The 27,320-nt window shown below is 39.8% G+C and overlaps 1 protein-coding gene across 1 annotated transcript; it reads left to right on the forward strand.

Annotated features, from left to right (window-relative positions):
- Positions 1 to 903: 903 nt before the first annotated feature.
- Positions 904 to 17,406, forward strand: TRMT44 (tRNA methyltransferase 44 homolog). The gene is made up of 11 exons (XM_086464256.1): positions 904 to 1,342; positions 3,864 to 3,981; positions 4,768 to 4,987; positions 6,247 to 6,315; positions 7,056 to 7,163; positions 8,618 to 8,689; positions 12,160 to 12,266; positions 12,876 to 13,059; positions 13,739 to 14,129; positions 14,530 to 14,646; positions 17,112 to 17,406. Exons 1-11 carry the CDS (start codon positions 904 to 906, stop codon positions 17,345 to 17,347), a joined length of 2,061 nt encoding a protein of 686 aa, XP_086320382.1. The 3' UTR covers positions 17,348 to 17,406.
- The last annotated feature ends 9,914 nt before the right edge of the window (positions 17,407 to 27,320 follow it).

Consider the following 27,320-nt stretch of genomic DNA (forward strand, 5'->3'; position numbering starts at 1 on the left):
GGAAGGTGCTCTTGCTAGTAATTCAAACTCACGTCTGGACAACAAAACCAACAGTAAGCAAATCATGACAAATATTTCAGTTTGCACTTATTATTGTCAATTGTCTTGCATAAGGATGACACAACTCATGCACTTGGTAGCCATCAAGAATAATGATATTGTACCGTTATTCTGTCAGAAATACCACTACTAGCAAATGCAGAACCGTAAGAAAACAAAATAAAAAACAGGTGATGGCAGCGACCCAGAGAAAGACAACACGGGAGAGGTTTAAGGGAGGGAAGCAAACCACTTCTTTAAGAGTCCTTGGAGGTTTCATCGCACAACCTCTATTTGAACCGCCCAAATTCAGGGCGAGGCCTCGTTTCTGCTCGGATGATGGAAAAAAAAAAGACTTGATAATGATCTGGTTTTACTTACAAAAGATATACTGAGATGTGTTTCCTTGAAGAGCTGGGGGCCTGTCAGGCTCTCAGTCAGCGTCCTCAGTTACGAGCCCGCTTTCAGCGAGGCGTTCCTACGCTGAGGTACCGCGGCGGCTGTCACAACGACAGCCACCCCCCTCAGCCAAAAGCGATCACCACGCTAACCCCCCCCAGCCTACGCTCGCTGCTGGGAGCTGAGGGTACCGGTGTTTGCCGCCGCAGCACGGCCCCGCAGCAGTTTCTCACCGCGCCCCGCGGGGCGGCAGGGGCGGCCCCCCGCGGAGGGCCGGCAGGCGCCGCTTCCCGCCCGCCGCGAGGCGCCGGCTGCCGCGCTCAGGGCTTCGAAGCCGGCGCGGGGCGAAGGGACGCGGTACCTACCTGCGGCCGCCGCCGTCCCCGCCTCAGGAACTGACGGGAGCAGCCTGCGACGCGCTCCGCCTCCTCCCCCTGCGCGGCGGCGGCGGCTGCGGCTGCGGCCATGGGGCTGGTGGGGAGGGCGGCGGTGCGGGATGGCGGCGCCGCGCTGCCTCAGGGCTTCTGGGCGGCCGTGCGGGTCTGGTTGGAGAAGCCGCAGGTGGCCAACAGGCGGCTGTGCGGCGCCGCCATCGAGGCCGAGGGGCCGGTGCCGCTCGAGGAGGGCGGGGAAGCATCACCCCCTTTCGCCGCCGTGTCGGGGGGTGGGAGCGGCGGGGGGCAGGAGGGACCAGCGTCGTGCGTCGGGGCTGCAGAGCTAGGCCGGCTCTGGAGGGAGGTGCGCGGCCAGCTGCCGGCGGGCTACGGGCGCCTGCCGCCGCCGCTCACGCCCTGGGGCGGGCCGGGCCGCCGCTCCGAGCTCCGCGCCGTGCTGAGGACGCTGCTGCCCCGGGGGCGGCCCAGCGGCCCGCCCGCCCCGCCGCCGAAGGAGCTGGCGGTCCAAGGTGAGAGGGGGCGGGATGCCGGGCCCCAGCCCCTGCGGGGCGGGCGGCGGGAGCCCGGCGTTTGGGCGGCGCTGTGGCTGTGGAAGGCCTGTCCCATTTTAGATTGCCTCGCAAAATAACGCATTTTGTTTCCTACTGGTGGGAGTGCGGATGGTGTTTTGTCCTTATTGTGTGCTTAGATTTTTATCCTGTATCTTTTTTTGTTGTTCTTGGGCGAGGAAGTGTGAGCAGTTGAAATACAGAGGTCAAACACCTGTAGGACTCTGGCTTAAACAACTCCCGCTTCAACCTTGGGAAAGCACAGCAGGGGAAGAGATGGTGTGTCCTGTGCAAGGGGCTGCCGAGAGGGGCGAGGCATTTAGGGAAGCCGGGGGAGGAGGCATAGAAAATGGCTTATCTTTGTGTCGTCCTTAAAAAGAAGAGGCAAGAAGGACTGTCGTCCTCGTGCAAGCTCCTGTCATGAGTAAGCTGCCAGCACAGAGACGCTGCCTGTGGTGCAGACCTAGTTGGGGGCTTGTAAGGAGGGACGGTAGCCTTTGAAAAGGCAGAGTTAATGGAAAAGAGTAGGCAGCTGTGGCACCTGCCTGGCCAAGTTGAACTGTTTGTGCCGACTTTCTTAATATTTAATATTGCTTAAAAATGAAGCTCAACTTGGTTTGTTGTGGTTTGCCTTTTTTTTTTTTTTTTTTTTTAACATTGTATAATGGTAATATACTGCAGTAAATCCTAATATAAAGAAACATATAGGGTAGAGGTTGGCATCTTTCTTAGGTAAATTTTGGAAAAAGTGTTGGATGTGTGATTAAATTCTAATGTCTTGAAAAGAATCAGAATACCAGAAACAATTAAATTTACAATTCAGAGAGACCTATAGTCATTTATGGGGGACAGCTGACTTAGGATGCTCATATGGCCCCTGATGCCTTCAGAAAAAGTATGATGCCTTAAAAAAATATATATTTTTGATTATAGAAATAATCAAACATTTTGATTATATTGTTGCAGTTTTGATTTATTTTTCCTTTTGATGTTAAGAGAAAGATGTTCCTGAGCTACATCTAGAGAGCCTATCTGTAAGAAAAAGCCTAGGAGATTATTTTTTTTAATTAGAATGTTTTGAAATATGAGAGAGGGGATTGGCTAAAGATGGGCTGAGATAGCAAGACATGATGTTTGCTCTGTTACTAATTATTCTTACCTGTCCCACTGAGAACATTTTTGTAGTCCATTGAAATTTGATTACTTAGCCAATCTAGCATTCTTAGTTTGAAGATTTGCAGTTGTCGGAATGTTTGTTTTGATGGTAATAGAAAAACTTTTCAAAAATGGAGAATTTAATAAGTTATTCTGAAGTTATTCATGCCCTAGATAAACAGTAGCTAAAAAGGTTTTTTGGATTGGTTTATAAATAATGCATACATATCATATGCCACAAGGAATATAGTAAATGCTTTTAGTGTCACTTTATAGGAAGGATATAGGGAATAAGAAGATTTTAAAAAAATCAGCGTGTGAGTACTAGGCATTATCGTGCCATTCGTTTTTTTGCTGCAGTTGCCTTTTTACTTCTAAGTGCCTCTCTCTGTTTTTACTTCTGTAGGAGTTAATTATGGTACATGCATGATTGATATTAGAGAATGAACCATGACGAAAGTTGCAGAATATCTTCTTGCAATATGGTAGAGGCACTCCAGTGCCTTGGCAGCTATTTGTCAGCCCATCTCAACTCTTGCAAAACCTCTAGTGTTTGGAAACTGCCACTGGACATAAATTTTGTATGCCACAGGTGATAGGTACCATTAAGATCAGTAGTGTGGTTGCTAAACATAATATGTTAACAGAATACATGTGCCTTCACCCAAAACCAGGTCTTCTCAGGCAGTCTCCCTTCAGAGTTGTGAGATACTAATTTAGGGTTGGATAGTGTGTTTTTCTGCAGTGCTTCGTCCAGGAACTCTTAAGTGGGAAAGCTGCATGATGCTAAAAGGGAAGTGTGGCAATACTTAATGATAATCGCACAATAGATCCTGTGTTTGGACATGGCAACATTGATAGATACTAATAATATTATTGATTATTTTTTAATATTGCACTGATTGTTTATCTAATACTGGGGCGATATGTCTGTTAATTTGGAATGTGCTTCCCAGGACTCTGAGTTTACTGTGGGGTAAGGGAACGCAGCAGTTTTGTGCTAAAAAGATCTTGTTGTCTAGCTTTTACTTTATTGAAATAGTTATGATTAGAGAAAATGGATAGTCTTACTGGTCAGCCTTAGATATTTTGAAACGTCATGCAGCAGATTGCTAAATTTTGAGAATTCAAACAGTTCTGTAGTTTAAGATGTTAGGCGTACCCAGAAATGGATCTGTTCTTAGCATTGTGGTTCTTTCTGTGTTGTCCTAGATCTTGCCTCACTAGTTTGCACTTAACATAGTAAGGAGACAAAAGTTTATTTTGGTGCTAAGCAGGATGGTTTGCACCATGGAATAATATATCACTGTTTACATATCTTTTTCAGATGTTTACAATGGAACTGTGACCTTTCTGCCTTTGGAGGAAACCAGTGAAGGAAAATACCAGATTAAAAAGTGCAATATTTACCAAATTCAACTTAGACACATAAAAGATGAGGAATGGTAAGTGCTGGGAGTGAGAGAGGAAGGAAAGCCTGTTATTGCAAGGATCACACCATGTTTCAGTATTGGTATCTTGGCGATTTGGTTTGTGTCGTTTCCTGCTTGGTTAGTAAATGACAGCAGTGATGTGATCTTAGTGCATAGTGTTCAGTTAAAAGAAACATCTACAATACCCAAACCAAATCTGTTTCAACTTTGAATGTATATATTGACTGTAGGTGTGTGTGGTCTAGAAAAAGTATGTGTGTTGTGATCATGAGGAACTAGCTGTGCCTGTGAGAGAGGTCAGGTTCTGTGGGTGCTAGTAAGGTTGAGGGTCAAACTGGAATTGCTGTGAACCTACTGAGCTTCAGTCAAAAGTTAGGTGATGAAATAATGAAATATGCCAACTGATACATTTTCCTTCTAAATTTTCCTGTTGTTTTCATGAATTTCATGAATTCACTTTTACTAGCCATTGGGTAGCTTGCTAAATCAGGTTGTTCATCATATGCAAGTCCTCAGTCACTGTGTTAAATGCAGCATGAACTCTCGTGTATGGTGTTTGAATTGGCGGATAATGAGCTGTCTAACAAGATTCAGGGGAGACTGTTCCATTATTCAGTAACTTAACTGTTTTGTTTTCCTTCTGGTTTTGTGTGTTACATACTTCCTTGTTCTCCAGTCTACTGTTACACTTCTGTTTGATCTGCTGATTCTCTCCACTTTATAATTGTTTTCTCTTTGAGGTAGCTGAAATAATGAAATACACTGTGTATATACAAAGTTTCAATTTTATTTTTAAAGGTCTGTGTCTATTGTAGCTCCATTTCCAGAAGACTGGTTTGCAGATGGAATTGCATACCCCAAACTAGCGTGGCTTGGAAATGAACTTTTGTCCAAATTGGCTAAATGGTCTGTGGAGCAAAAGCCGAGTGAGTTTAAAAGTACACTCTCACTCATTTCTGTAGCAAAATACAGCAAGGTTTATCAAGACCTTAAAGAAAAATACAAAGAGATGGTAAAGGTAAGTTTAGCAATAAATGCAGTAGTAATATGCTTTCCTATGTTTTTTGTTGTTTGTTTAGTGAAACTGCTTCTTTCACTAAAATCTTTTTATAATAACAGAAGCAATTTAATGGAATGTATGTTTTATGGTTTTGTGTTTTGGGGTTGTGTTTTTTCTGTGCACGTGGGGAAAAAACCAATTTAATATTTGGAAGAATTGAACTGGAAAAGAAGATTTGGAGCCAAATTCACACTAAATATTTGGAAGACTTTGGTATTTTCCAGAATGTCTCCATTCTGATAAGCAGTGGATCAGTGTACGCAAATACTAAAAGTCATTCACACTAGAAGGCATAAATAAAACAACTCCTTCACCAAAACCTGAAAGAGTCTGGAAACAGCACTCATTAGCAAGTAGGTGAAATTTCCTACTCCTCTTCTTAAATTTATATGGTATATTAATATGTGTTTGAGTTAGAGGAGCAGTGCTGTAATATTGTTTTATACTGGGGATCCCAAAAAATGGCAGCGATCATCTTAAGTAATGCTTATATCCTTACAGACCAGACTCTAGCTACAAGCAAAAAAAAATGAGGAAATGAAATGAAATTTTGTAAAACATATTGTGAACATGTTGAAAAGCCTTACTATTGATATTTCTATACTAATAGAAGGATATATATGAGAGGAAAATTGGACTTGCTGGTAAGGTAATCATTCAGTTGTTAGCTCTGCTGTAGGCTTAGTGTAGTGTTGAGCATTTTAACCTTTGTTTCAATACCTGATTTACAAAATAGGGATAGTACTTCCACTTTCTGTCTTCCTACTTCAAATTTTGAAGTTGTGCCAGGATAATTCTATGCCTGTTATGTTGTGAAAATAAATTTACAAGTGCTCATGTTATCAATGTTGCACGTAGCAGGAATAACATAAGCATTTTTCTTCTGAGAGAGTTTAGCAAAAGGATGCGTGCTCCTGTGCAGAACAGATGCAGCAGTTTACTTGTTACGACCTGCACATATGGAGCCGTAATGTTCTTGTAAACTTTATTGGTGAGATGACAGCAGACATTCTTTGTCGTGATTCTTTTGTGTGGCCCACAAAACCGAGCAGTCTGTATTTATATTCTTTGTGCATATTTGTAATGAGGTTAAAATGCAAAATTTGTAAATGCAGAAACCTACTGACGTGGATGAGTATCCAGATCTCTCTAACTGAGCACTTTTTGAAGTAATTTCAGATGGTGCAGAAATAATTTATTTTTTTTTTCCCCTGAAGGTGTGGCCTGAAGTGACAGATCCTGAGAAGTTCGTTTATGAAGATGTTGCAATTGCCACTTACTTGCTGGTAGGGAACTGCTTTGCCTAATAATATTCTGTAGGGTTCTATTTCCTAATGATAGAACCTATGTAAAAACAATCAATATTTTTAATTTATAGTTGTTGCATTTTTTAATTGAATTGGGTTAAAACCTTTGGAGTGCCTTTAGCTGATGTAGAATTTGGGGCAGCTGACTGTTGCTAGGTAAGTGGCACTTTGTTCAGTAGAAGGTGATGTTACATGTACCTATATATAGCAAACTGATTACCAAGAACACTTTGGTTTTTTATTTTCAGCACTGAGACTAATTATTTCTTTAATACAGTGGATATAAATGCTTCCATGGTGTTATTTGCAGAGACACTGTCCACTTCCTACTTCCTTTGTTTCCTCCGTTAATCTCTGGCAAGCTTTGTTTTAGCAGTTTATTTTGCATTTATGCTCAGTCTAGCCCAGGGTTGTATAGCCTTCGTTAATTTCAACTTTCAGTGACTCAGAAGGGAGTGAAGGTTGTGCTTAGCACTTAGAGAATGATTGGTATTTTGCAACATCATTCCTGCCCCTCTCTGTAAACAGTTTTGGTCTTTTTTTGGTTGTTTTCTTTCCTCCTCTCAAGTTATTTTCTTTGTGAGTACAGTGAATGTCTTCTGTCTCCTCTACATTCTTTCCCAGATTTCTCCTTTGATTTCCGATAACCTTTGCTGCTTTGTTACAGGGAAAATTGAGAGCAGAAGTCTAAAATATTTTTTTTTCTTGTCTTGTCATAGATTCTTTGGGAAGAAGAGAGAAAGGAAAAAGGATTGACCAAGAAACAGTCATTTGTAGATCTTGGCTGTGGAAATGGTCTACTGGTTCACATTCTAAACAATGAAGGGGTAAATAGAGTGCTTTTTTAAAAATAATAATTAAAGAATAGAAATAATCAGTATTCTTGTTATGCTTTCCTTTTATCTGGCATGCAAATAGCCAAAATTCAGTTAATTCGTGTCACTAAAATAGGATTTTTTCAGTTACCAGGAGAAAATCCTAGCAGAGCTTTAGAACTATTTCACTCATTTATCAATTTTTATTAGTGGAATTAATTTCAATTAAAAGCTATTGTTCTGAGGTAAGAAACGAAGAGGGAAAAGAAAAAGTAATGGTGTAATTTAGTTATGCTGTAGACAGAGCAAAAAAGAATGGGGAATCTTAACATAGAGGTTCTCTCTCACAAGACATTTTTCTTTAACTTCGTTTTATCAAAATTGGATTCTGCTTGTTATGTACTGAAAATGTTTTTCTGTATCTTTAAAAACAATCCTGGGATTTGTTAATTGTGAAAATCTCTAACAACATACTGTGCTTTTGGGAGTGTGGGAACAGCAGAAATTCAGTTTCTTGAAGCATAGTTTCTGAAACAACAACAACAAAAAGTCAGTGAGGTTGAACAAAACCCAGTGAAGGTGGGTCAGTCTGTTTCAGAAAATAGTATTTTCCCATTTTGGGAGAACATGGTAAAATTTGTAGAAGAAATTAGTATCTCCTATTAGATCAATAGATGTTGTTGGGGGTAGAAAAACTCCCAAATTCTCCTGTGTGGCCAGAAAAATTTGATCTAGTAAAAGATGCTGTTTTCCCTGTAGGGTTAGCATTAGGGTTTCTTTCTGAACATCATTAGGTCGTCGCTGCTGTGGCACTGACAAACATTGTTGACTGTCATGTGTGTGAAAATCATGTGTGACAGTTTTGAGACTTTTTTAGTTAGTTCTGCACAGGGTTCTTGAAGTTCAAGAAGTTCGAGTACTATTACTTTTCATTCTTTATTTCTCGCTTTAGTTTCCAGTCCTATTTCCTCTTCCCATCAGTTCACAGAGGGAAAAGTGCGTTTGGGCTTCTGCAGCCTAATTGACTTCAGTAGTTGAAAGGTGGTTCTCCAGCAAGAACTGCTTAGAATAGCACTCCTCTCTGAGCCCTGTGAGTGCTACAGTAATACTTGCCTTGTGAAAGGTTTGATGTTTTAAAAACAAACAAACGAAAACCAATACCGCTGCTTTTACTTTTGTAAAAGATCCTGGTTTTCAAGAGTGGTCTCAATAGGTGTGCCTAGGTACAATTTCGAAGGAGGTATGTTCTTAATGTCTCTTAGTCTCTCCCATCAAATTTAGAAGGGAAAGAAGGGATTAAAAATATTCAACTTCTGCCTGAAATGGTGAAGCTGTTTCATTATGTGTCTAAATTTTAGCATGAATGAAGTAATCAGCATTAATACGTACATTTAGTGAGCCTGTTTGTCGATTTCTGCTAAAAGTAGTGCTAAAAAATGATGCTTTTTGTTGTTCAAATATTTCAGCATTCAGGGAGAGGAATTGATGTGAGGAGAAGAAAAATATGGGACATGTACGGACCAGAAACTCATTTAGAGGTATTATGCAAATGTATGTCAGTCTTACTGATTTGTAACTTTATTCATTTGTTCATTGATTCAGGTTGATGCAAATGTAATCAAACATTCCGGGTTACAGACAGTCCTCTGAAGTGTCTGTGGGTTTGGTGTGATGCCACCCATATGTATTGTGGGACTGTAAAGTAAGTTGTAAAGGGAATTATGAGAGCAGTACTGTATCATACCCCTGTGTATTTGCAACTTGCTGATTTTTTTTCAGCAGAGAAGACCAGCATAATTTCCTACTGCATGTACAGACATGTGCGCCATGAAACAATCTTTGATTTTACTGGAAGATCAATAGTAAGCAGCTTTGTCTGTACCACTGTACCTCATAAAAGATATTAGTATCCAAAGCTGTGAGTAGCTTATTCTTGAAAGTGCTTCTGGCCTCCTGGTGCTTTGTGCTGTTTTGGGGACAAAACTGTTGTTGAACCTCAGAGGATCTGATCCTCTGCTGTACTGACCTTGTGGTAAATAATTGCAATAATAGCCTTCAAAAAAATGAACAGAAAAGGAATCTGAAAGAGGGATTATATTTCAAGCTCCACATCAGCATTTTTGTGAGATCAGGAACAATTTGAGCACAGGAACATTTACTTTAACTCCAGCTGCTCTTAGTCTGATACTTGTTAGTGTGGCACTGATGAACAGTTGCCCTCTGGAGGTGAGATGTTGCTGGTTTCTTGTTCTCTAGACTCCTAAAATTTCTCACTCTGTTCTCTCAAAAATTATCAGCCTCCAATAGTTGAAAGAATTTCCCACCTGTAGTTATTCTCTAGTAGTTTTGTTTAAAAGTTAATTCAGCATATCTTTGCTAACAACTTACATTAAATCAACAAAAGAGCAGCAGTTTTCACAGATGCGAGGCGGAGCGTTCACAGCCTTGTGCAGCTTTCTCTTTGCCACCCTGCCGTTTTGGGTACGCATTGCCAAAACTGCCAGGTTCCCTTGCTGCAATCTGCAACCAGATCTTACGGAAAGGCTTCAAGAAGCAATACAAAACATCGAGCTGTGATGCTTCTTCATTCCTGTTGTACTATATTAAGTCACTTCTGATCATACCAAACAGCATCTTCTCTTTTGCTTCATGTTACATATTCCTTTTTCTGCCCACGTGTCTGTATTGTGGAAATCTTTTTGAATTTTGTACATTCATGTCATATTAGGGTCTGGCTGTTGTTTCCCAGATTTCTTGCAGAATCACAGACTGGTGGGGGTTGGAAAGGACCTCTGGAGATCATCTAGTCCAAAACCCTTACTAAAGCAGGTTCACTTAGAGCAGGTTGCACAGGAACATGCCCAGGCAGGTTTTGAATATCTCTGGAGAAGGAGACTCTGCTACCTCCTGGGGCAGCCTGTTCCAGTGCTCTGTCACTCTCAGAGTAAAGAAGTTTTTCCTCATGTTGATGTGAAAAACACAGGGGAAACTTCTGAGCATCCACTGTCCCCCTCTGCAGCGTGAGGGAACAAAATATAAAAAGCTGGGTTTTGTTTGTCTTTTGTACAAAAAGAAAATCAAAAGAAGAATTCACAGAGAACACTTGAAAAAGCCAGACAGAAACAATAAAAATATCCAAAATATGCGTATAAGGAAAGCACTAATTTATGTGGGAAGTAGTTAGATAATGAACAGAAAGGGTGAAATTATTTTGCAGGGCTCCTGTAGCCGCAGGAGCCACAGAAGGAGAAAGCACCTGCTCACAGCCTTTTATTACCCTCGAAGCTAATTTTATTTGATCTCTTCTTAAAACATGAGTTGCAGGGTGAATGTTGCCATCTGTGACATTCAGTGCCAATCCTAACGATATAAATAAACGTAACAGGTGGCACTCTGCGTTGCCAAACTGCTGCCAGACATGGTGATTATAGGTGACTGTCAAAATGTGGAGTGTGGCACTGATAATTCATGCTAGGCCTAAATTGAATGATCAAAACTCAAATGTAATGTAGGACTAACATGTTTGATCAACCGGAAGGAAACATTTATCAGACACTTGGTTTAACGTCTACTAACCTGCTAAAACAGAATTTATTATAGTACTAGAAAAGTATATGCATAACTAAAAATGGCCAAAGATGTATTTAAAGTGAAAAATAACACACCGTACTGGTGCTTAAACACTTAACAGCATGGTGCTTTCTGAAGAGGGGAGTTGGGATGTAGTAGAGGTAGTCCAAGATTTCTGAAATTCCCTTGTAAGTGGTTTGTTTGGGTTTTTTGTTTCCTATATGGATACTACTTTGCATATATATGTGAATTTTGAGCTCATAAAACATGCATTTTGTATTTAAAAAGAGAGTATGGGCATCATTTTCAGGGCTTTTCCTGAAGGTCTATGGAGATTCAAATTTAAAACTTTTTTTTCAAATCTGCCCAATTTTAAGATTCATAGGATTTTGGAGAAAAGTACATACTTCTGTAGTATCAACATCTCTAAGTACTTTCTTTGCTGAACTTAGTTTAAGGTAAGAAAATGTGTGTGAGAGACAAACATCAAAGGTATTCTAGAGCTTTTAAAATTTAACCTGTATAAAGAATTCATCCTATTTGGTGGTTGTTTTTTGTGGGGTTGTTTTGTTTCTGTTCTATTTTTGTGTTGGTTTTTTTGTTTGTTTGTTTTGGTTTTTTTTTAAGAATATCAGGATAAGGTATTCTTGAGAGTAATAACTATTCCATGAGTCAATATTGCAGTGGGAAGACTTCTGTGCTGATGTCTCTTCGATCCGTATGTATTGAATGTCAATGAGACAAAATTACTGTTCTGAAGGCCACCAAAGCAGCCTTCTTTCTCTGACCTGTTGTTTCCTATTTTTGCTCCTGATTTTGCATGTATCATAAGGTGGTCTTCACACAACTTGGAAGTGGATGGAATGGCAACATAGACAAGAGGGAAGGTGTTAGGCTGGATTAGGTTTATTATACATGAATGATAGGCTGTGAAGAGTGGTGTTCTCTATATTAGGATTTGATTTGGGAAGAGCCTGTGAAAGAAGATAGTGAAAGTGAAAGTAGTGAAACTGTGTTCTGATAAATTGCTGTGAGTCCTAGGACTGCAAGACATAGCAAATTAAGTGGCTTTCTGAAAAATTGAGTCCAGACATACATGTGACAGAAGGAGAATGGCAAGAAATCATAATCCAATATATGTTACTTGTTTACAAATGTTTAGGGTGCCAGATATCTTTATCAGAATTGTTATTTTCCTCTTTGTCTGACCAGTGTTTTGTGGGTAGCTTGCTAAATTACTTCTTTGTAGCTATAAAAAAATTACTACCTGGCGAAAGTGCAGACTGAGGAAAACATTATTGGTGTCTGTGGTTCTCATTCACCCTGTATTTGTCTACTTGTATGATTTCACATTGTTGCTAAGTGCTTGATTAACAAATAAAAATAATTTCAAGAAACCTGTAATAAAATTCACTTGATGTATTGTTTGGTTTTTCAGGAGTCTACAATCATGCCAGGTGACAGTCATCTCTTTCCAGACACTGACTGGCTCATAGGAAACCATTCAGATGAATTAACACCGTGGATACCTGTAATGGCAGCTAGGTATTTGTTGAGGGAGGGGAGTGGGAGGGGAGGAATTAAAAAAACAGGACCCAAAAACCAGCCCTATCCCAAACATCGTTACCTATGTGGACTTGGTGTAGACTGTCTCTTTTGCAGCCACACCTGCTGTCCTTGCAGGACTTGGCTTTTGGTGCCAATTGATTATTTTTACCAAATGTTTCTCTTCCTGTGGAGAAGCACAGATGCAGTATTTACCTTCTCATAGAATTTAGTACAGCATTTTGCTTTTGAAGTTCAAAAACCAGAACTGATTTTTAATTTTTGGATGTGAATCTATTGTTTTGAGGATAAAATTGCCATTGGTTCTGCCTTTGCTTGAACTGTTGTGCTCTTCAGAACCTGATGCAAGTTTAGTACCTGCAGATTTAGTCCTGCAAACCAAATTGGCACAGTAATTTGCTAGAGCACTTTGTGAAACAGTATTTCTGATTATGCTAATAGATACTGAAAGAGTAACCTATAAATATTATTCTACGAAGCTCTGTAACTTAATAAAAATTTCCATTATTGCTTGTGTCTGATGGGTTGTTAAATTTGTGTGTTCCCTAAAATAACTTTCCATTCAGTGGTTCATTATCCTTCTTGTAGGTCTTCCTATTCGTGTTGCTACTTTGTGCTGCCATGTTGCTTCTTTGATTTCCATGGAAAATACAGCCGAACACAAAGCAAGAAAACTCAGTACAGAGAATATCTTGATTTTGTTGCTCATGTGGGGTTGGTATGCGGCTTTCACGTGGAAGAAGATTGCCTTAGAATTCCATCAACAAAAAGGGTAATTTTGGATTGTGTCTTTTTTTTTTTTTTTTTTTTTAAAGCTGCTAGCTGTCTGAAGCATATGAATGTTTGTTCATTATTATTTTTTTGTTCGTTATTATTGTTGTAAGATCAGACTATGCATTACTTGAGACAATATGCTCTGAAGAGAGACTAAAAATACTCATTGTTTTCTTTGGTGTTTTGCTCTTTGTCATAGGTACAATCCTAAAGACAAGAAAGAATGGAAGGTTTTATGGTTATTTCTTATGCCACCCTATAGGATGGAAAACTTATAAAACTCATTTTTTGCCTTAATTTTTCCAGCTGCCCTGTGTTGCTTCTTTGTACTTAATTTTGTTGTTTCTCATGTCCTGTGAAATTCAAAGTGAAATGTTCTCAGAGTAGGAAGAGGTGTCCAGATTTAATTTTGTAAATAATCTGAGGGTTGGGAGCAGTCCTGCTCTGTGCTTGTATGGCGTGCTGGATTGTGGTTTGATTTCCTGGATTTCTTCTGTGGCAACCAATATTCAAAAACTAAAATTAAAAGGCCCTCAGATGTTAATGAGCATTGAGTTTGAATGGATATCTCCTGTAGGTAGATTTAGAAGCCTGCATAAGACATGTGGAGTTTGGGGGGCTGTATGTAAGTATGGTTCTCTGTGTAAATAGTGATTTACCTGTTTTTACTAAAATAGGTGAGCCTTATTGGAAAAAATAGGACCTATCCACCTACAGAACGTGCTCTGATTGACAAGCAGATAACACAGTATATTAATAATCGTCAGACCTGTGCTGTGGTCATGCGTGACAGAAGAGTTGGATTTGATCGTAAGGATCACTGTGATGGTGTATGCAAAGAAGCAGGCTCAGAACTTTCTGAAAATGAGACTGAGACTGCTGGTACGATTTGGATGCCTGGATTTCAACCCAGAGAAAAAGTAGAACAAATCAGAAATTGTGCTTCGCTCCCTCGGGATTTTGTAGATGGGGTGGTTCTCAGTGTGGCAAACTTGCTGTTAAATGCAGCCCCCCAAAAGTCATGTTCTAATACGCATAGTGGAAATACAAATATCTGGAATCAAGGAGGTGAGATTGTCTTTCTTTTACATTATCTTTTGCTTTTGCTGGAAGAGGATGTCTTTTCTAATGAATTTACATGTTTGCAGATTTAGTAAGTGAAATAGGTTTTAGGAAGTAGAAAGAACAGTTCCGTAGTAATCAAAGGCTTCTTTTTCTGCTATGTTTTACTGACACACTGGGATGCAAATAAGGCATAAAAGAATATTTTGAAATTGGTGTGGGGTTTTTTCCCCTTTACACTTAGAATAGATTCTACTTATAATCATTAACTTATAAAATCCTAAGAAAATTTAACTTCTATATATGTAATTTAGTCTTAGGAAGAAAAAGAATAGAAGTTGCTGTTAATTTTATATAGCTGTTCATTTTATAGCATTTTTAATAGCTACACCACTGTTTATTGCAGAAAGCCTTTCCTTGAAGGAAGTAGCAGAACACTTAAATAAAGAGACTTTAAAAAGGCTAAAGAGTGAGTATGGAGGTCTGCAGACACTACTCAAGAACAATCATCAAGTATTCGAAGGTAAAGAAGGTGGTTTGGTGTTTTTTTTTCTTTAATCATCTATTTTTTCTCCTCTATACGCACTTAAACTGAACTGAAAAATTACTATGGTGGTGGGGTTTTTTAACTGCTTTCTATACCTTTGTGGAAAACGGAATGTTCTTTATGTGCCCAGTACTCCAAGATCCTGTTAGTAAAACTCTTTTGAATGAGATTGGTAAGATGTCTATCAGCAAAGTGTTCTAGACCAAATGTATCTGAAAAGACAACTCTCTAGTTAAAAGGCCAATTTGATGCTATTTGACTTTAAGCAGTTTTACTTTTCCTATAAAGTATTGATGATTTTGGGGCCATCAGAGACAGAGCAAGTTCACTAAAGCATTAACTGAAACATAGTCTGGCCTTACCAAGCCCCACAGGGTTAATGCCGATACAAAATGAAACTAGTCTCCATAAGAACCTGTAACTGTGAGGCTTGATGTGTTTATATGACTTGTGGTAGTAGGGCAGAAGGAACCCAGTAGCAAGTTTCTGTGGTTGGCTGGGTTTGCTGATAGCTGTTTTTTGGGGTTTCTTTCTATTGCGGTGTGGTGGTGACGTGTTTTCTGTGGGGTTTTTTGCATTTGTTTTTTTTTTTTGTCAGCATGGAGTTTTGCAAAAGTAAGGCCTACCTTGGCAGTTATACAGGATCTTCAAGGTTTTATCAGTATTAAGGCTGCTTCAGATTTCGAAGTGTGTGAACTTATGTCCCAACTGTTCTACATCAGGTGTGAAATGTTGATCAATTAATCCGTGGCAAATAATACTGAGTAAGCAACCTAGTTGCTGCCAGTGGTTAACTTAGCCAGGTTTAGCATCCACTAAGGATTTCTGTACGCTTGGCAATTACAAAAAAAAGAGTGAAGCCATACTGGAATCCTTTTGAATTACCATCTGTTGAAAAGACATGGTCACACTGCATTCATTGTGGGTCCAAATTTGATTCCCTGTCGTTAGGGGTAGTTGGAATAGATTTACAACCTGTTACATGGAACGAGTACTTTAATTTGGCATGGGTGCTGTCTGCAGATTAGCTCTGAAGAAAGACTAGGAATAAGGCCAGATCTTTCTCAGTAATTTACACGGAAACTCCCTGGGGCTTCAGTAGAGACCATTTGATTCTTTCCTACAGTAGCATGTCACCATAACAAGGGACTTTTGTCAGCGGGTGGTCTGGAAGGACATTGCTCATGCCACAGAGAAGAACATGGCTAGATAGCTCTTTTGTCATCTTTACTGAAGTGTTTTTCTTTTAAAGACACGGAAAACAGATGGATACATGCACACACACGCACACACACACACAAAGAAAAGGGGCTTGGAGTAACTGATCTGTGACAGTTTCTTTTGATGAGGCATCTTGTCAACACAGGACTGATTTTCTAGAAAAAAATATGCTTGATCATAAATAGCACTATATCTGCTCATTTTTCTTCATCTTTTGAGAGAGATATTAAAGCTCTGCTGAACCCACCTCCGGGTCGGCTTTGTACGAATTCAGATCTATTCGTGTAGAAGGGAACCTGGAGGCATGAATTCATCCAGGCCTGAATGTGTAATATTGAGATTTCACTGGACTTGTTACCTTTTGAATAGTGATTATCAGAATGCAGAATGGTATCAGTTAACTATGCCAAGCAGCAAGTGTCTGATGCAGCAGGTATGATTGAAGCAGAATATGAAAATAGAGCATGGCAACTTAGAAGTCGCAGATTCTTCCCTCCTCATTTTCACCATTGTTTTCCATCTACCTTTTTCTTTCTCTTATTAACTTCCATTTATTCCGTTTTGTTTACACATTTAAGGAGTAGACAGAGGTTCACAAATGTGTGTGTGCAGTTTATGGTCCTAACACAGCAAATTAATTTAAATTTAAAAAGTGCCAGTTCTTTACTAATCAATGATAATTCACTGTTGATTCGTATGAAGCATTAGACTTGTCCTCTCTTTGGTGCAGTGTATTTTTGGGTATTTTTGTGCTTTTCTGTGTAATGAAAATAGAAGATTGACTAGATTTTTGCTGGCAATCACATTTTAAATGCGGAGTAATAAAGTTTTGAACACAGGAAGGATTACAGTTCTTGAAGCTGGAACTTCTTAGAACTAGCAATCTAAATTCAGAGGATTTTAGTCTAAATGATCCTAACTGCTATATTTAAAACAAACAAACAAACCTCTACAAAGATGATACAAAGGTGCCTCAAACTATTCAGCACTAAAACATCTCACAGGGAAATCAATCCATTCTTCTTTAGACCTTGTCTATGTTATCTTGGTTTGCTGTGCTCCTCTTTCTATTTCTATACAAATGGCGCATTTGGTTTTGCCTGAGTGATCCATTTGTGGAATATGTATTTTATTCACAGAATGTCACTATGCATTTTTTCCAGTATAAGTCCCATGGCTGTCTATTAACAGCTGCGTTTTTGTTTGTTTTTAAATCTTAGTTCTAAATGGGAGAGTTCATATTCGTGACTGGAGAAAAGAGAAGTCATCAAGGGAAACTAAGCCTGAAGTGAAACGACGCCTTTCAGCTGAAGCGTTTAAAACACGTCTCTGTTGGTTTTTCATTCATCATCCTGATGGTTGTTCTTTGCCTTCTGAGTCTTGCCCGTATGCTCATGGGACTGAGGAGCTAAGGCAGTCTCAGATTATTAAAAAGAAAAAACATATACAGCAATAAAATGCTGGCATTTACGTTTAAGCTTGTGTACATAACTGAATCTCTGACTGACTTTGGGACTGCCTAGTGCATAAATATCTGTACAATATGGAGGGGTTTTCCCCATTTCTATGCATCTAACTTTCCAGTTAGTTTCCAAGTTCTCCTCTATTTTTAATTGTTGAACTTTTTTATTGACATGGAAAAGGTATAGTAAAGTATATATGTATATACTTTTGTATTTTGTCATGGCTTGTCCAACATGCATGTGTGTGAGTAGAAAAGTTTAAAAGCTTCATTTCCTAGGACATTCTTCATGATCCCTTATCAGATCAGATGTACATGGTGCAGCATTTCAAAACGTGAAAATTAGCTGTTGTGTTCCAAATTTTTCAGTAGGATTTATGGTTTCTTATGATTCACAGTGGCTCTTGGGAGTCAGAAATTGGAGAGATTTCATTCTTGCCGGACCTGACAGCTTCCTCTCCATGTTGCTATGGAGTAATACTATCTGTTAGCCTTCTTTTCTTGGTCACACCCTAGTCCTCCTTTCCTTCCTTTTTGTACTGATTCAAAATGAGTGTTGGCTTTAAGAGTAACTTTCTGGGAAAGTATTGTGGAAGCCTTCACATGTAGTTGTAGGTTTTTAGGGCTGTGTAGGCCAAGTTGTCTTTTTCCTCTTTTTTTAAATTAAAGAGTCACAGTAGAAAATGTATTTAATAATATTGGAATGGTAGGGTTTCTGCTTATCGGATAACGAAAGAATGTCTTAGCACCTTGAGCAGGTTATGATTTTTTTGGTAGACTGTTGTTTTCTTTGAAAGGTTTCACTTTTAAAGTTAAATATGCATCCAGAGAAGGGCAGTGAAGCTCGTTGAAGGGTCTAGAGCACAAGTCTTATGAGGAGCAGCTGAGGGAACAGGTTGTTTGGTCTGGAGAAGAGTATTCCTCTCTGCAGCTATCTGAAAGGAGGTTGTAGCGAGGTGGGTGTTGGTCTCTTCTCCTAAATAACAAGGGACAGGACAAGAGGAAACAGCCTCAAGTTGTGCCAGGGGAGGTTTAGATTGGACATTAGGAAGAATTTATTCACTAAAAGGGTTGTCAAGCGCTGGAACAGGCTGCCCAGGGAAATGGTGGAGGCATAGCTGGGGGTATTTAAAAGATGTGTAGATGTGATGCTTAGGGACATGGTTTAGTGGTGAACTTGGCAGTGTTAACGGTTGGACTCGATGATCTTAAAGGTCTTTTCCAACGTAAATGATTCTGTGATACTATGAACCTAGGAGAAATCCCAGTTACTACTCAGTGACAGTCATTGAACTAGTATATTTGTCTACTTCAATGTACTTGTAAAGTTCAGTGTTTGTTGTACAAGCTCCAAGACAAGGAATTGTGTTGATTCTGGCCTAGCTTGTGTACACTGATAGTGTGGAAACTCTGCTCTGATCTACTGAGACAAGACTTTGGTTTTAAATCCTATTGAATAAAGGGTAAGATTTAAAAAAAAAAAAAAAATTACTAAAGAAAAAAGTGGAGGTGAGAGCAACGATACAGAAACTGATTGCAGGATGAAAAAGTCTAGGGGTGAGAGTGAAGACGCCATGTGAGAACTGGTAAGAGCTCAAGGAATCTGAAGAACAAAGGAAGAGAATAATTGAAGATAAAGCAGAGGAAAAATTAAAGATGACGTTAGAATCACTTTTCAGAACAGTTTCAAAGTCACTTTTTTCACACCCTAAGTTTGAGCCAACAGGTTGCAGTCATTGCATGCAGAGGAAGCAAGGTCTGAGTCTACTGACAGGGTGGGAGAAAGAACTGACTGAAATGTTGCATGTTCCCCTTTCTCCAGTTACATTTCCCTTCTGATCCTGGAAGAAGCAGCTCTTGCTACATAACAAAGACCCTGATAATTGCGGCAACCTCTTTCTTGTGGATCACGTGCAACATTATCCAATATGACACGTGGTACAGCTACCTGATCTGCCTGTAAGAGGGGCTGTGGTGGGCTCTGAGTCTTTGCTGGCTCGTGTCTGCAGTGCTGGATACCATGTGCTGAATTTTGCCCCAATCAGTGCTGTGTTACAGTCATTACAGAATTTACACATTTTAAAAAGAAGAGATACCCTCAGGTGAATCACATTCTGGGTGCAGTTCAGTTAAGGTTATTGGCCTAAGGGAAAGAATAGCATAAGCCAGGTAAACTGCAGCTCCTATGGAGCAGGGCAGCACAGTAAGGGACCACAGGTGACAGTGCAGTTATTTTTCTAAAATTCTTACAGCACTATTTAGCTTATTGAAGGATCAGGAGTTGAGAAAAGCTGTGGAATTGTATAAACTTGGATGTACAAGTGATGATGTTGCCTTAGTTGGCCTTTGTCTGGCTACGTGTAGAGTAGGAAGAGTTCCCCAAGATGCTTATTTACTGTAGTAAACATACTGATATGTTTGAGGAGGAGGAGGAGGCCCCTGTGAAATTAAGTTTATGCTATCTCCGGATCGAGATTGTTTCCAGATGGTGCAAAGAACCAAAACAGACTTTCACTTCTTTTCCAGTCATTGGTGTCTTCCCTAATGATTCACCTTGGGGTAGGATGTGTTTGACATGAAATGGCTGCCTTCCTGAGTTGGAGTTCACCTGTGGAGCCCCTCAGATGGGCTTGCAGGATCTCAGGGTTAAGAAGCTGGAAGAAGGTTGGTTGTATTTTGGGGTTTTTTCCAATAAATGTGGAATAAAATAGCTGCTTGACTTACTGAACTCACAAAATATGCACAACAAAAGTAGTGAATTTGTTTTAAAACTACTTTTTTATTATTTGTGCAAAGCTATGGTAACTAGATTGGCATAGTATAGTACTGTAGTGCACTGCCTCCTCTGTATAGACTTTGTTTCTGAACAGATCTGGCACAGATGCATGGTGGCTGTTCCCCTTCCTGTTTGGCATCGCTGCAGGTGCCAAGCCAGCCAGCAAATCTCCTGCAATTACAGAAACTTCCCTGTTGTTTGGAGAAGTGTGAAGAGAACATTTTTGCATCCAAATGCCAGCCTTATATAATTCTGCATTTAAATGTGAAGGTAACTGCTGAAGGCATAAAATAGCTCTACTTTATCTAAATTCTGTATCTTGTTGCTTTCTCTGTGATTCACGGTCTTAATGTGGCATTAATGCAATATTCAGCTTTGGCAGTGGATGAAGTACTGTACCGAGTTCCAGTCAGTTTTGCTCTTGATAAAAAAGCTCTTGCTCCATAAGGGGTTCAGTCATAAAGTCCCAATTGTTCAGGTGACTGTCATTTTACTTCTTAGTTTATTAGTATTGCTACCCATTAGCTAATTTGGCTTAATTTGAAGCCTATTTTATAGAGAGAAAATACTTGCTGTTGAAGATGCCTCATAAGAGTGAGAATATAAAGACAAGTTAGATGTCAGATTGCAATCAGAAATGTCAGATTTAGAGATTTTGTGTTTCCATCTGTAGATGAGCTACAGTTTCATTAAGTCTACAGAGTTATTCTAAATTAAGAACACACCAAAAAAAAAGTCAGTGTTTATGTTCTCCCTTAAACCTCAGTAACGGACTGAATTCTAGTTTAGTTTTTCATCAGATCCCTAAAACTAAAAAAAAAAAAAAAAAAAAATCACAAGACAATGTTTTTACTTATGGAATATCTATATATAGCTTCAGAGCAGTCTATTTTCTGGCACATTTCAAATCAGAAAAATTTGCTGTGTATGTACCATTTGGGTTGTCTGTTTATGATATTACCGTCACTACTTCATGTTATAAGTTATTAGAGCAATTCCTAGAGGAAGTCTTACAGCTCGTCTGACAGCAAATGTAGGCCTCTAGGTATGCTTTGTGATAAAGTTAGGCTGCTTCTTATGGGTTTTGGGACTTGTGTGTTCAGATTCAGTTTTAAATGATAATTTCTCTTTAGTGATCTTAGCATGTTTTTATGAGCTGGAATCTAGCTTCAGCTGTGTAAAGTAGGCAAGAGTGAGCAATCAATAGCTTTGCTTAAGGCATTGTAATGGCAAGTGTTTCAGAATCAACAGAGATGAAATATAAAATCTGTAACAGTCCTACCAAGAGACAGCTAAAACAAATACTGAGACAGGTGTCCGCTAAAGTGTGTAAACGTGTGGCATCAACTGAAACCAGAGGTTTTGTTTTGTTATTGCTGGTAACATCTGTTACATAATTGAAAGAGTATTTTCCTACAAAAATTGCAATTAATTGGGAGTTCACCCAGAGTGTAATGCTGACCTGTTACCACAAGTAATACCTTTCACAGTTACCTTTTTCTCCTTATTTTTCGTGCTGGACCTGTGAGTGACATCTTAAGATTTTCCTCTGGGGTGTTGGTGCATTTCCTCCTGCAGAAGCCCGTTGCAGCAGCACTGTTTATACATGGCAATGGTTTCATGACTGGCCTTTGCATGTTGTGAGTAGTTTTTAGTGAACACTGCTATTTGGACCTGCTAAGTTTATGCATTTCATTTGTATTATAACTTAATGTTCATATTTATTAGGTAGAAATTAATAGCTGTTTTAGTCTTGTTTACTGTCTTCTTACAAGCACTGCTTTAAGCCACTTTAACTGGGTGCTACTACAATACTGCCAGATAAAATCTGCTTAGCAATTGCAACCCAGCTGCTCTCTTCCCTCTGCAGTTTTGTTAACAGGTTTCAGCAGCTCTAAATGGGTGAGCGTAGCTTCGGGTTCCTGGGCGGCAGGACCACTATGGCAAATTTTTGTTCAGAGATCAGCGGATCCCTCTGCATCAGTTTCTCGGTGCTACAGCCCAAAGCTGCGTATCCAGCCCTGCCCAGGTACGTGGTGCTGTGCAGGCCCAAGGGGCACGCGTCGGCGGCTGAAGCTGAGTGCGCAAGCCCCGCTGTGAAAGCACCCTCGTTCCAGCTGCCAGTCAGTCGTCTTGTCTGACAGCTAGCCAGACACTCGATCCCAAATCAAAACAATCTTCCCCCGGAAAGCCTGCCCTGAATTTTGAAACCTTTGGGAATTGCTTTGCTGTAGCAGCAATAAGGAAACTGTCCTTACTGCTAATTGTTATTGAGTGGGCTGTACACAGAGATACAGCAGCTGTGGAGTCAGAGTCTTTTTGCTTTGGATTGTAGGCTTCGTGCTAATAGAGAGTTTAATCCAATGAATAAACGTGGAACTGAGAGGAAGGAAAAATTGTTTGCCCTTTCTTAGGTTCAAAATATTGAGAGAACAGAGTTTTCAAGTTGCCTGCCTTTTGCCAGTACGTGCTTTTTTAATTTTCTTTGAATGTGTAGCCTTCCCAGGGGCAATGCTTTTACTCTGCAGCACCATGGTATCTTCACTGGCCTTTGGTGCATCATGAGGAAATCCATCCAGTACAAGCAATGCTGGCCTTATCTCTGTTATACTGTGGAGCAGCATAGACATAATAATTTTGCTCTTTTTTTTCCCCCTTCTATTTTATTTAATGTTTGTTTTGTCAGATTGTTTCAGAGACTTTAAATCCCATAGTGAACACATCACTTGTTATCAATGATCTGATAAGGCTGTGAACATAAATATTGAGTTTAGCCCAGCAGTCATATTCTTTCTTGTATTTGGAATCTAAGCAGATAAAGAATGCTTTCCAATGAGAGAAGTCTTCTGGTTTTTTGAAAAGCTTTAATGATCAGGTATTTTTGCCCTCTCTTTCGTTGTTGTTTTACTCGGATGTCCCGTCATAGATCCCGATCTAACTTTAACAGTAGAAAAATACAGAGAAACTTCATTAACGGCCTGTGGGATCTTCTCGGTGTGAGGGCAGAATCTCTGGAGTCAGATATTTTCATATTACCGAATATATTGGCGCTGTGCTGCTTTCCAGTATGGCCAGCAGGTGGGGAAAGTGAAAAAGCTGCAGGGAGACAACTCCGGCAGCAACTGCCGGTCCCCGACTTCAGTGAGTCCTGGGGCTGCGTCCTCAGCGCTGGGGAAAGTGGGCTGGTGGCTGCGTTGCATTTCGTTAGACGTTGTAGGCGATTGGTTCGTCCATCATTCTTCCAGGGTATTCCTGTGTTTTTCCCTTGAAAAGATAGCCTGCATTTACTTCTCTCTAGGATCTTTCTTTTGTGTGAATATAACTGCCTAAGTGAAGTAACTGAAGTAGATTACAAGTAAGTGGTGTTATTTTGATAATTGCCCTGATTAGATGAAAGAGACCAGATTATTTCAAGTCATTTTTTGGCAATCTGAAATGCAAATTATCATTAAGAAGTTGAGTATTTAAGTAATGATGCAAGTCTTTTTTTTTTCCCCTTTGAAATGTTGCTTTCTTTTCTAAAACAACCTGTGGTGTTCTAGGTCTTGCAGTGGATGGGAAAAGAAGGGCAGTTTTTGCCAACTCTCCTGCTAAGTTAGAAGGTCCTAAATTGTCCTGATACCTCCTGGTAAATAGAGAGAAATGTAACAGTCTTTCCTTTTCAAAGGCTACTTGGGATCTCGGTACCTGTAGTGACCAAAACAACAAACCAGGAAAATGCTTCACAGTGGTACAAATTAGTATCTCCTAGGAGTCCTTACGTGAAGAAGTGTCATTATGGTACAGTTAAGTGCCTTTGTGAACTCTTTCATTTTTCTTTCTCACTCAGTCAACTTTTGGAGGTAAAACGACCATTGCAATAGGAAGAGGTGTTTAAAGATATTTATGAACTTCATGCCTTCAAAAGAGTAGTATAAAACTAAATGAGTAGCTAACTACTAAACTCCCAAGTGTCTCAGTAAAAATACTGAGCTTGCTTACAGATGTTCAGCAAGAAAGGGTGATTGGCAAGATGCTGGCTGAGCACAGCCGAAGTTACCTTGTTAAAGTGTGTCTCAGGCATGTAATTACTGGTAGCTCAACTTAACTGCATAAGAGAGCTTGTCATCTTTCTTGCTCTTTGCCGCCAGATATTTAGCATCAATTTGCATCTGACACAGAGCTTGCAAAGCTGATTTGCGTGGTGTCTCAGTGACTGAAACACTCCCTGTTTCAACATTGATGCTTTCCTCAGAAAATATTTATTCTTTGGTTTTAATTAGGGAGTTCCTTCAGTTTGTACTACCGTATTTTGTTTGTTTCTTTCATGATACTGCATCATATTCTATTGCTGCTAAGGCTTTGAAAAGGATCATAAAGAGATTAGGATGTTATGACGAGAGTGAAAGAAAATGGGTGATGTTGATGTTGGCTACCATAAGAACAACCAACCAAGCAGTAGCAATCCCTCTCCTGGGCAACTGGAGGAGGAACTTCCATGGACAGCAAGCTGGCAAAAGAGTAACTTCCATGTAGGGAGATTCTAACTTTAATAATAAGAAGAAATACTTTAAGTCAATATAAATGGCCCTTGATGGTCATGAAAGAAGGTTCTAGTGCTGATCACAGTCAACCTGGAGACAGGTCCATGGACCCATACTTCAGTGCATCACAGTTGGAATCTGCACCTTGGTCATCACTTTGACCACAGGGTAAGTAGAGGTACCTCTGCAGCTGTACGGTAAGCCCCACTGCCTCCATGCCTCGTTTATTTGCAACCAGATTCTGGTGTTATGCAAAAAGGGAAAAATCACCTCTTTTGTCCTCTGGGTCCAGAAGAGGATCCTTTATTAAGGCCCTGCAAAGGCAGTGAGCTATTTCCTCTTAACTTCTTTGAGATATAGGATCTAGCCTTGATGCAGGTTCAGTTTCCTTTGAACACCTTTGCTGCCATTATTCATCTATCACAGCACTCCACCTCTGCTCTTCAGTAGATGATGGGCTTAATTTTGTAAAATCCAGACATATTTTGTAATTTTGTCAGCAGGCAATCAGCTTTGGCTGGAAATACTATTCTTAAATGTGTGCACTTAAAGAAAAAATTACTTTTTAGGTCTGTTTCCTCCACAAACAGTGAATGTTAATGTTTAATCATAAGTGCTGGAACAGAATCTGGCAGCTTCACACCATTTTGAGGAATAGAGGACTGACCTTTTTTAGGAAAGAAACAGTTTAAGCCCCAGCTAGTTCTCTGAAGTACTTTCTTCTGTAGAGCATTGTTAGGCCTTCTGTGGGGTCAGGGTAAGTTTGCTGCTCTTTGCAATTTCTGCCAGGCATTGTGACGTTTTACAGATAGCAGTGTCTACATTTGTGGAGAGTAAAACAGGGAATCATCTGTATGTTCTTGGCAGAGAAACCTATAGGTTGCATTTCCTGCTCCAAGTGGGTGTTGAAGAGAAAGGGAGGTAAGACAGATCCCAGTAGGTGAGCACAACCAAAGTTTTTTAAAGAGGATGAAAAGCAGGATTGCACTTGTATTCCTTGGATCTTTCTGAAAGAAGTAATTACTGCCTACATTGCACAGTGTATGTCTGCAGGAGTAGTTCTGGTTGCTGGCAGGCTGACACTGAAACGAGACTGCACTTTTTGTTACTGAATATGTCAACCATTTCAGCATATTCCCCTAACAAGTGGAAGGTGTGCAGGCAGAGAGATGAAATCTGTGTATGCTCAGTTCTTTTCAAGACTTTTTTTTAGCATAAGTCAAGCAGCTTTGAGCAGTTCTCCTTTGACTCATTAACTGTCAAAAGCAAATGTAGATGGAGGCATAAAACCATTTCTTTCAGAAAAGAAGAGTATAGCTGCAATAGAGTCTTTCTCCATATGGAAGCATCCTTCACAGGAATCCAGGCTTATACATAAGCAAGCACTGCCACATTACATGACATATAATAAGACAGGGAAATATGTAAAGGACAATTCAGTTGCCTAAACACAAAGTGCCATTTGAGAAACCATTGTTTCATCTCATCTTCTGGTATCTCACCAGGTCTCTAGCTTCTGGCCCAGGGAAATATAGGGCCTCCATTAGGTCCTTTATCATATCTTGTGTGAATGTATCACCTGTCCTGGGATCTCTCAAATGGCACAAGATACTTACACTTAGACTAATGAATTAAGACTGTGTAGATGAAAATAGCATGAAGCTTACTCCTAGCTGGTTGAAACGCAACCTTTAGAGACACACTAAGCCTGAAGGATGCACTGAGAGTTCTTATGCACAAGGTCCTAGCTTTAGAATCCTAATCTGTAATTTTTCATAAAATGTGGATTGTGGAATAAAGCTTGTGCTTATTACATTTTAAGACTGCACCATGTGGAAGATACTGTGAGCATTTTGGAGTGGATGGTGGTGAGTGAATGCGTAAAATGGAGAAGGTAAGGGGTTTTAATGTGGATTTTGGCATCTCTATTAATAACAAGAATGGATAATTAAAGTTAGGGGTGAGCAAAACAACGTGAATGACCAGTTAAATGTGTGCTTTTCCACGAGATGGTTAGAATCACTGTGTGTGTGAATACTTCAGGTCAGAAGCAGGATTCTGTACACTCGTTCAGTACTAAAGCATATTTTGTAGGTATGTTTGTAATACACAGTGCAGTGGTATGTATATTATGAAAGAGGAAATTAAATCATAAAACCTTTGATTTTGAGCTTTGGTATAGTGAGTCCCAAGGTGGCTAGATAGCCAGCAGTATGCCAATGTTGTGCTACTTGTTACATTCTTTGAATGAAATTACTTGGATGCAGAACTACTGAGTTTGTAGCTATAAAGGACAGTCTCTGGCTGGCAGGAGGCAGCTCCTGGAGGAAGAACGAAAGGGAGAGACACAATTATAATTCAAAATTATCTTGATTAATTGCATAAGTGATTTGAAATCAGTGAGATGAAATCCAGTAAGTTCAAGTGCTAAATACATGGGGAGAGGTGTGTGTTTGTAGGCAGGGAGGGGGCATTGTTAGTACAACACGGGGAGTTACTGACTGCGTGATGATATTATGATGGATCACAAACTGAATAGGGATCAATGGTGTTTTCTGCAAAAGAGGGATACATGTAATTCTGGGATTTATGAACGGGAAGATGATGCATAGCAAGCAAGAGCTGAGACCGCAGCTGAAGTAGGTCTGGTTCTGTACACCATGAATTA

Source organism: Leptosomus discolor, chromosome 4, assembly GCF_034619465.1.
Source record: "Leptosomus discolor isolate bLepDis1 chromosome 4, bLepDis1.hap2, whole genome shotgun sequence".
Lineage (NCBI taxonomy): Eukaryota > Metazoa > Chordata > Aves > Leptosomiformes > Leptosomidae > Leptosomus > Leptosomus discolor.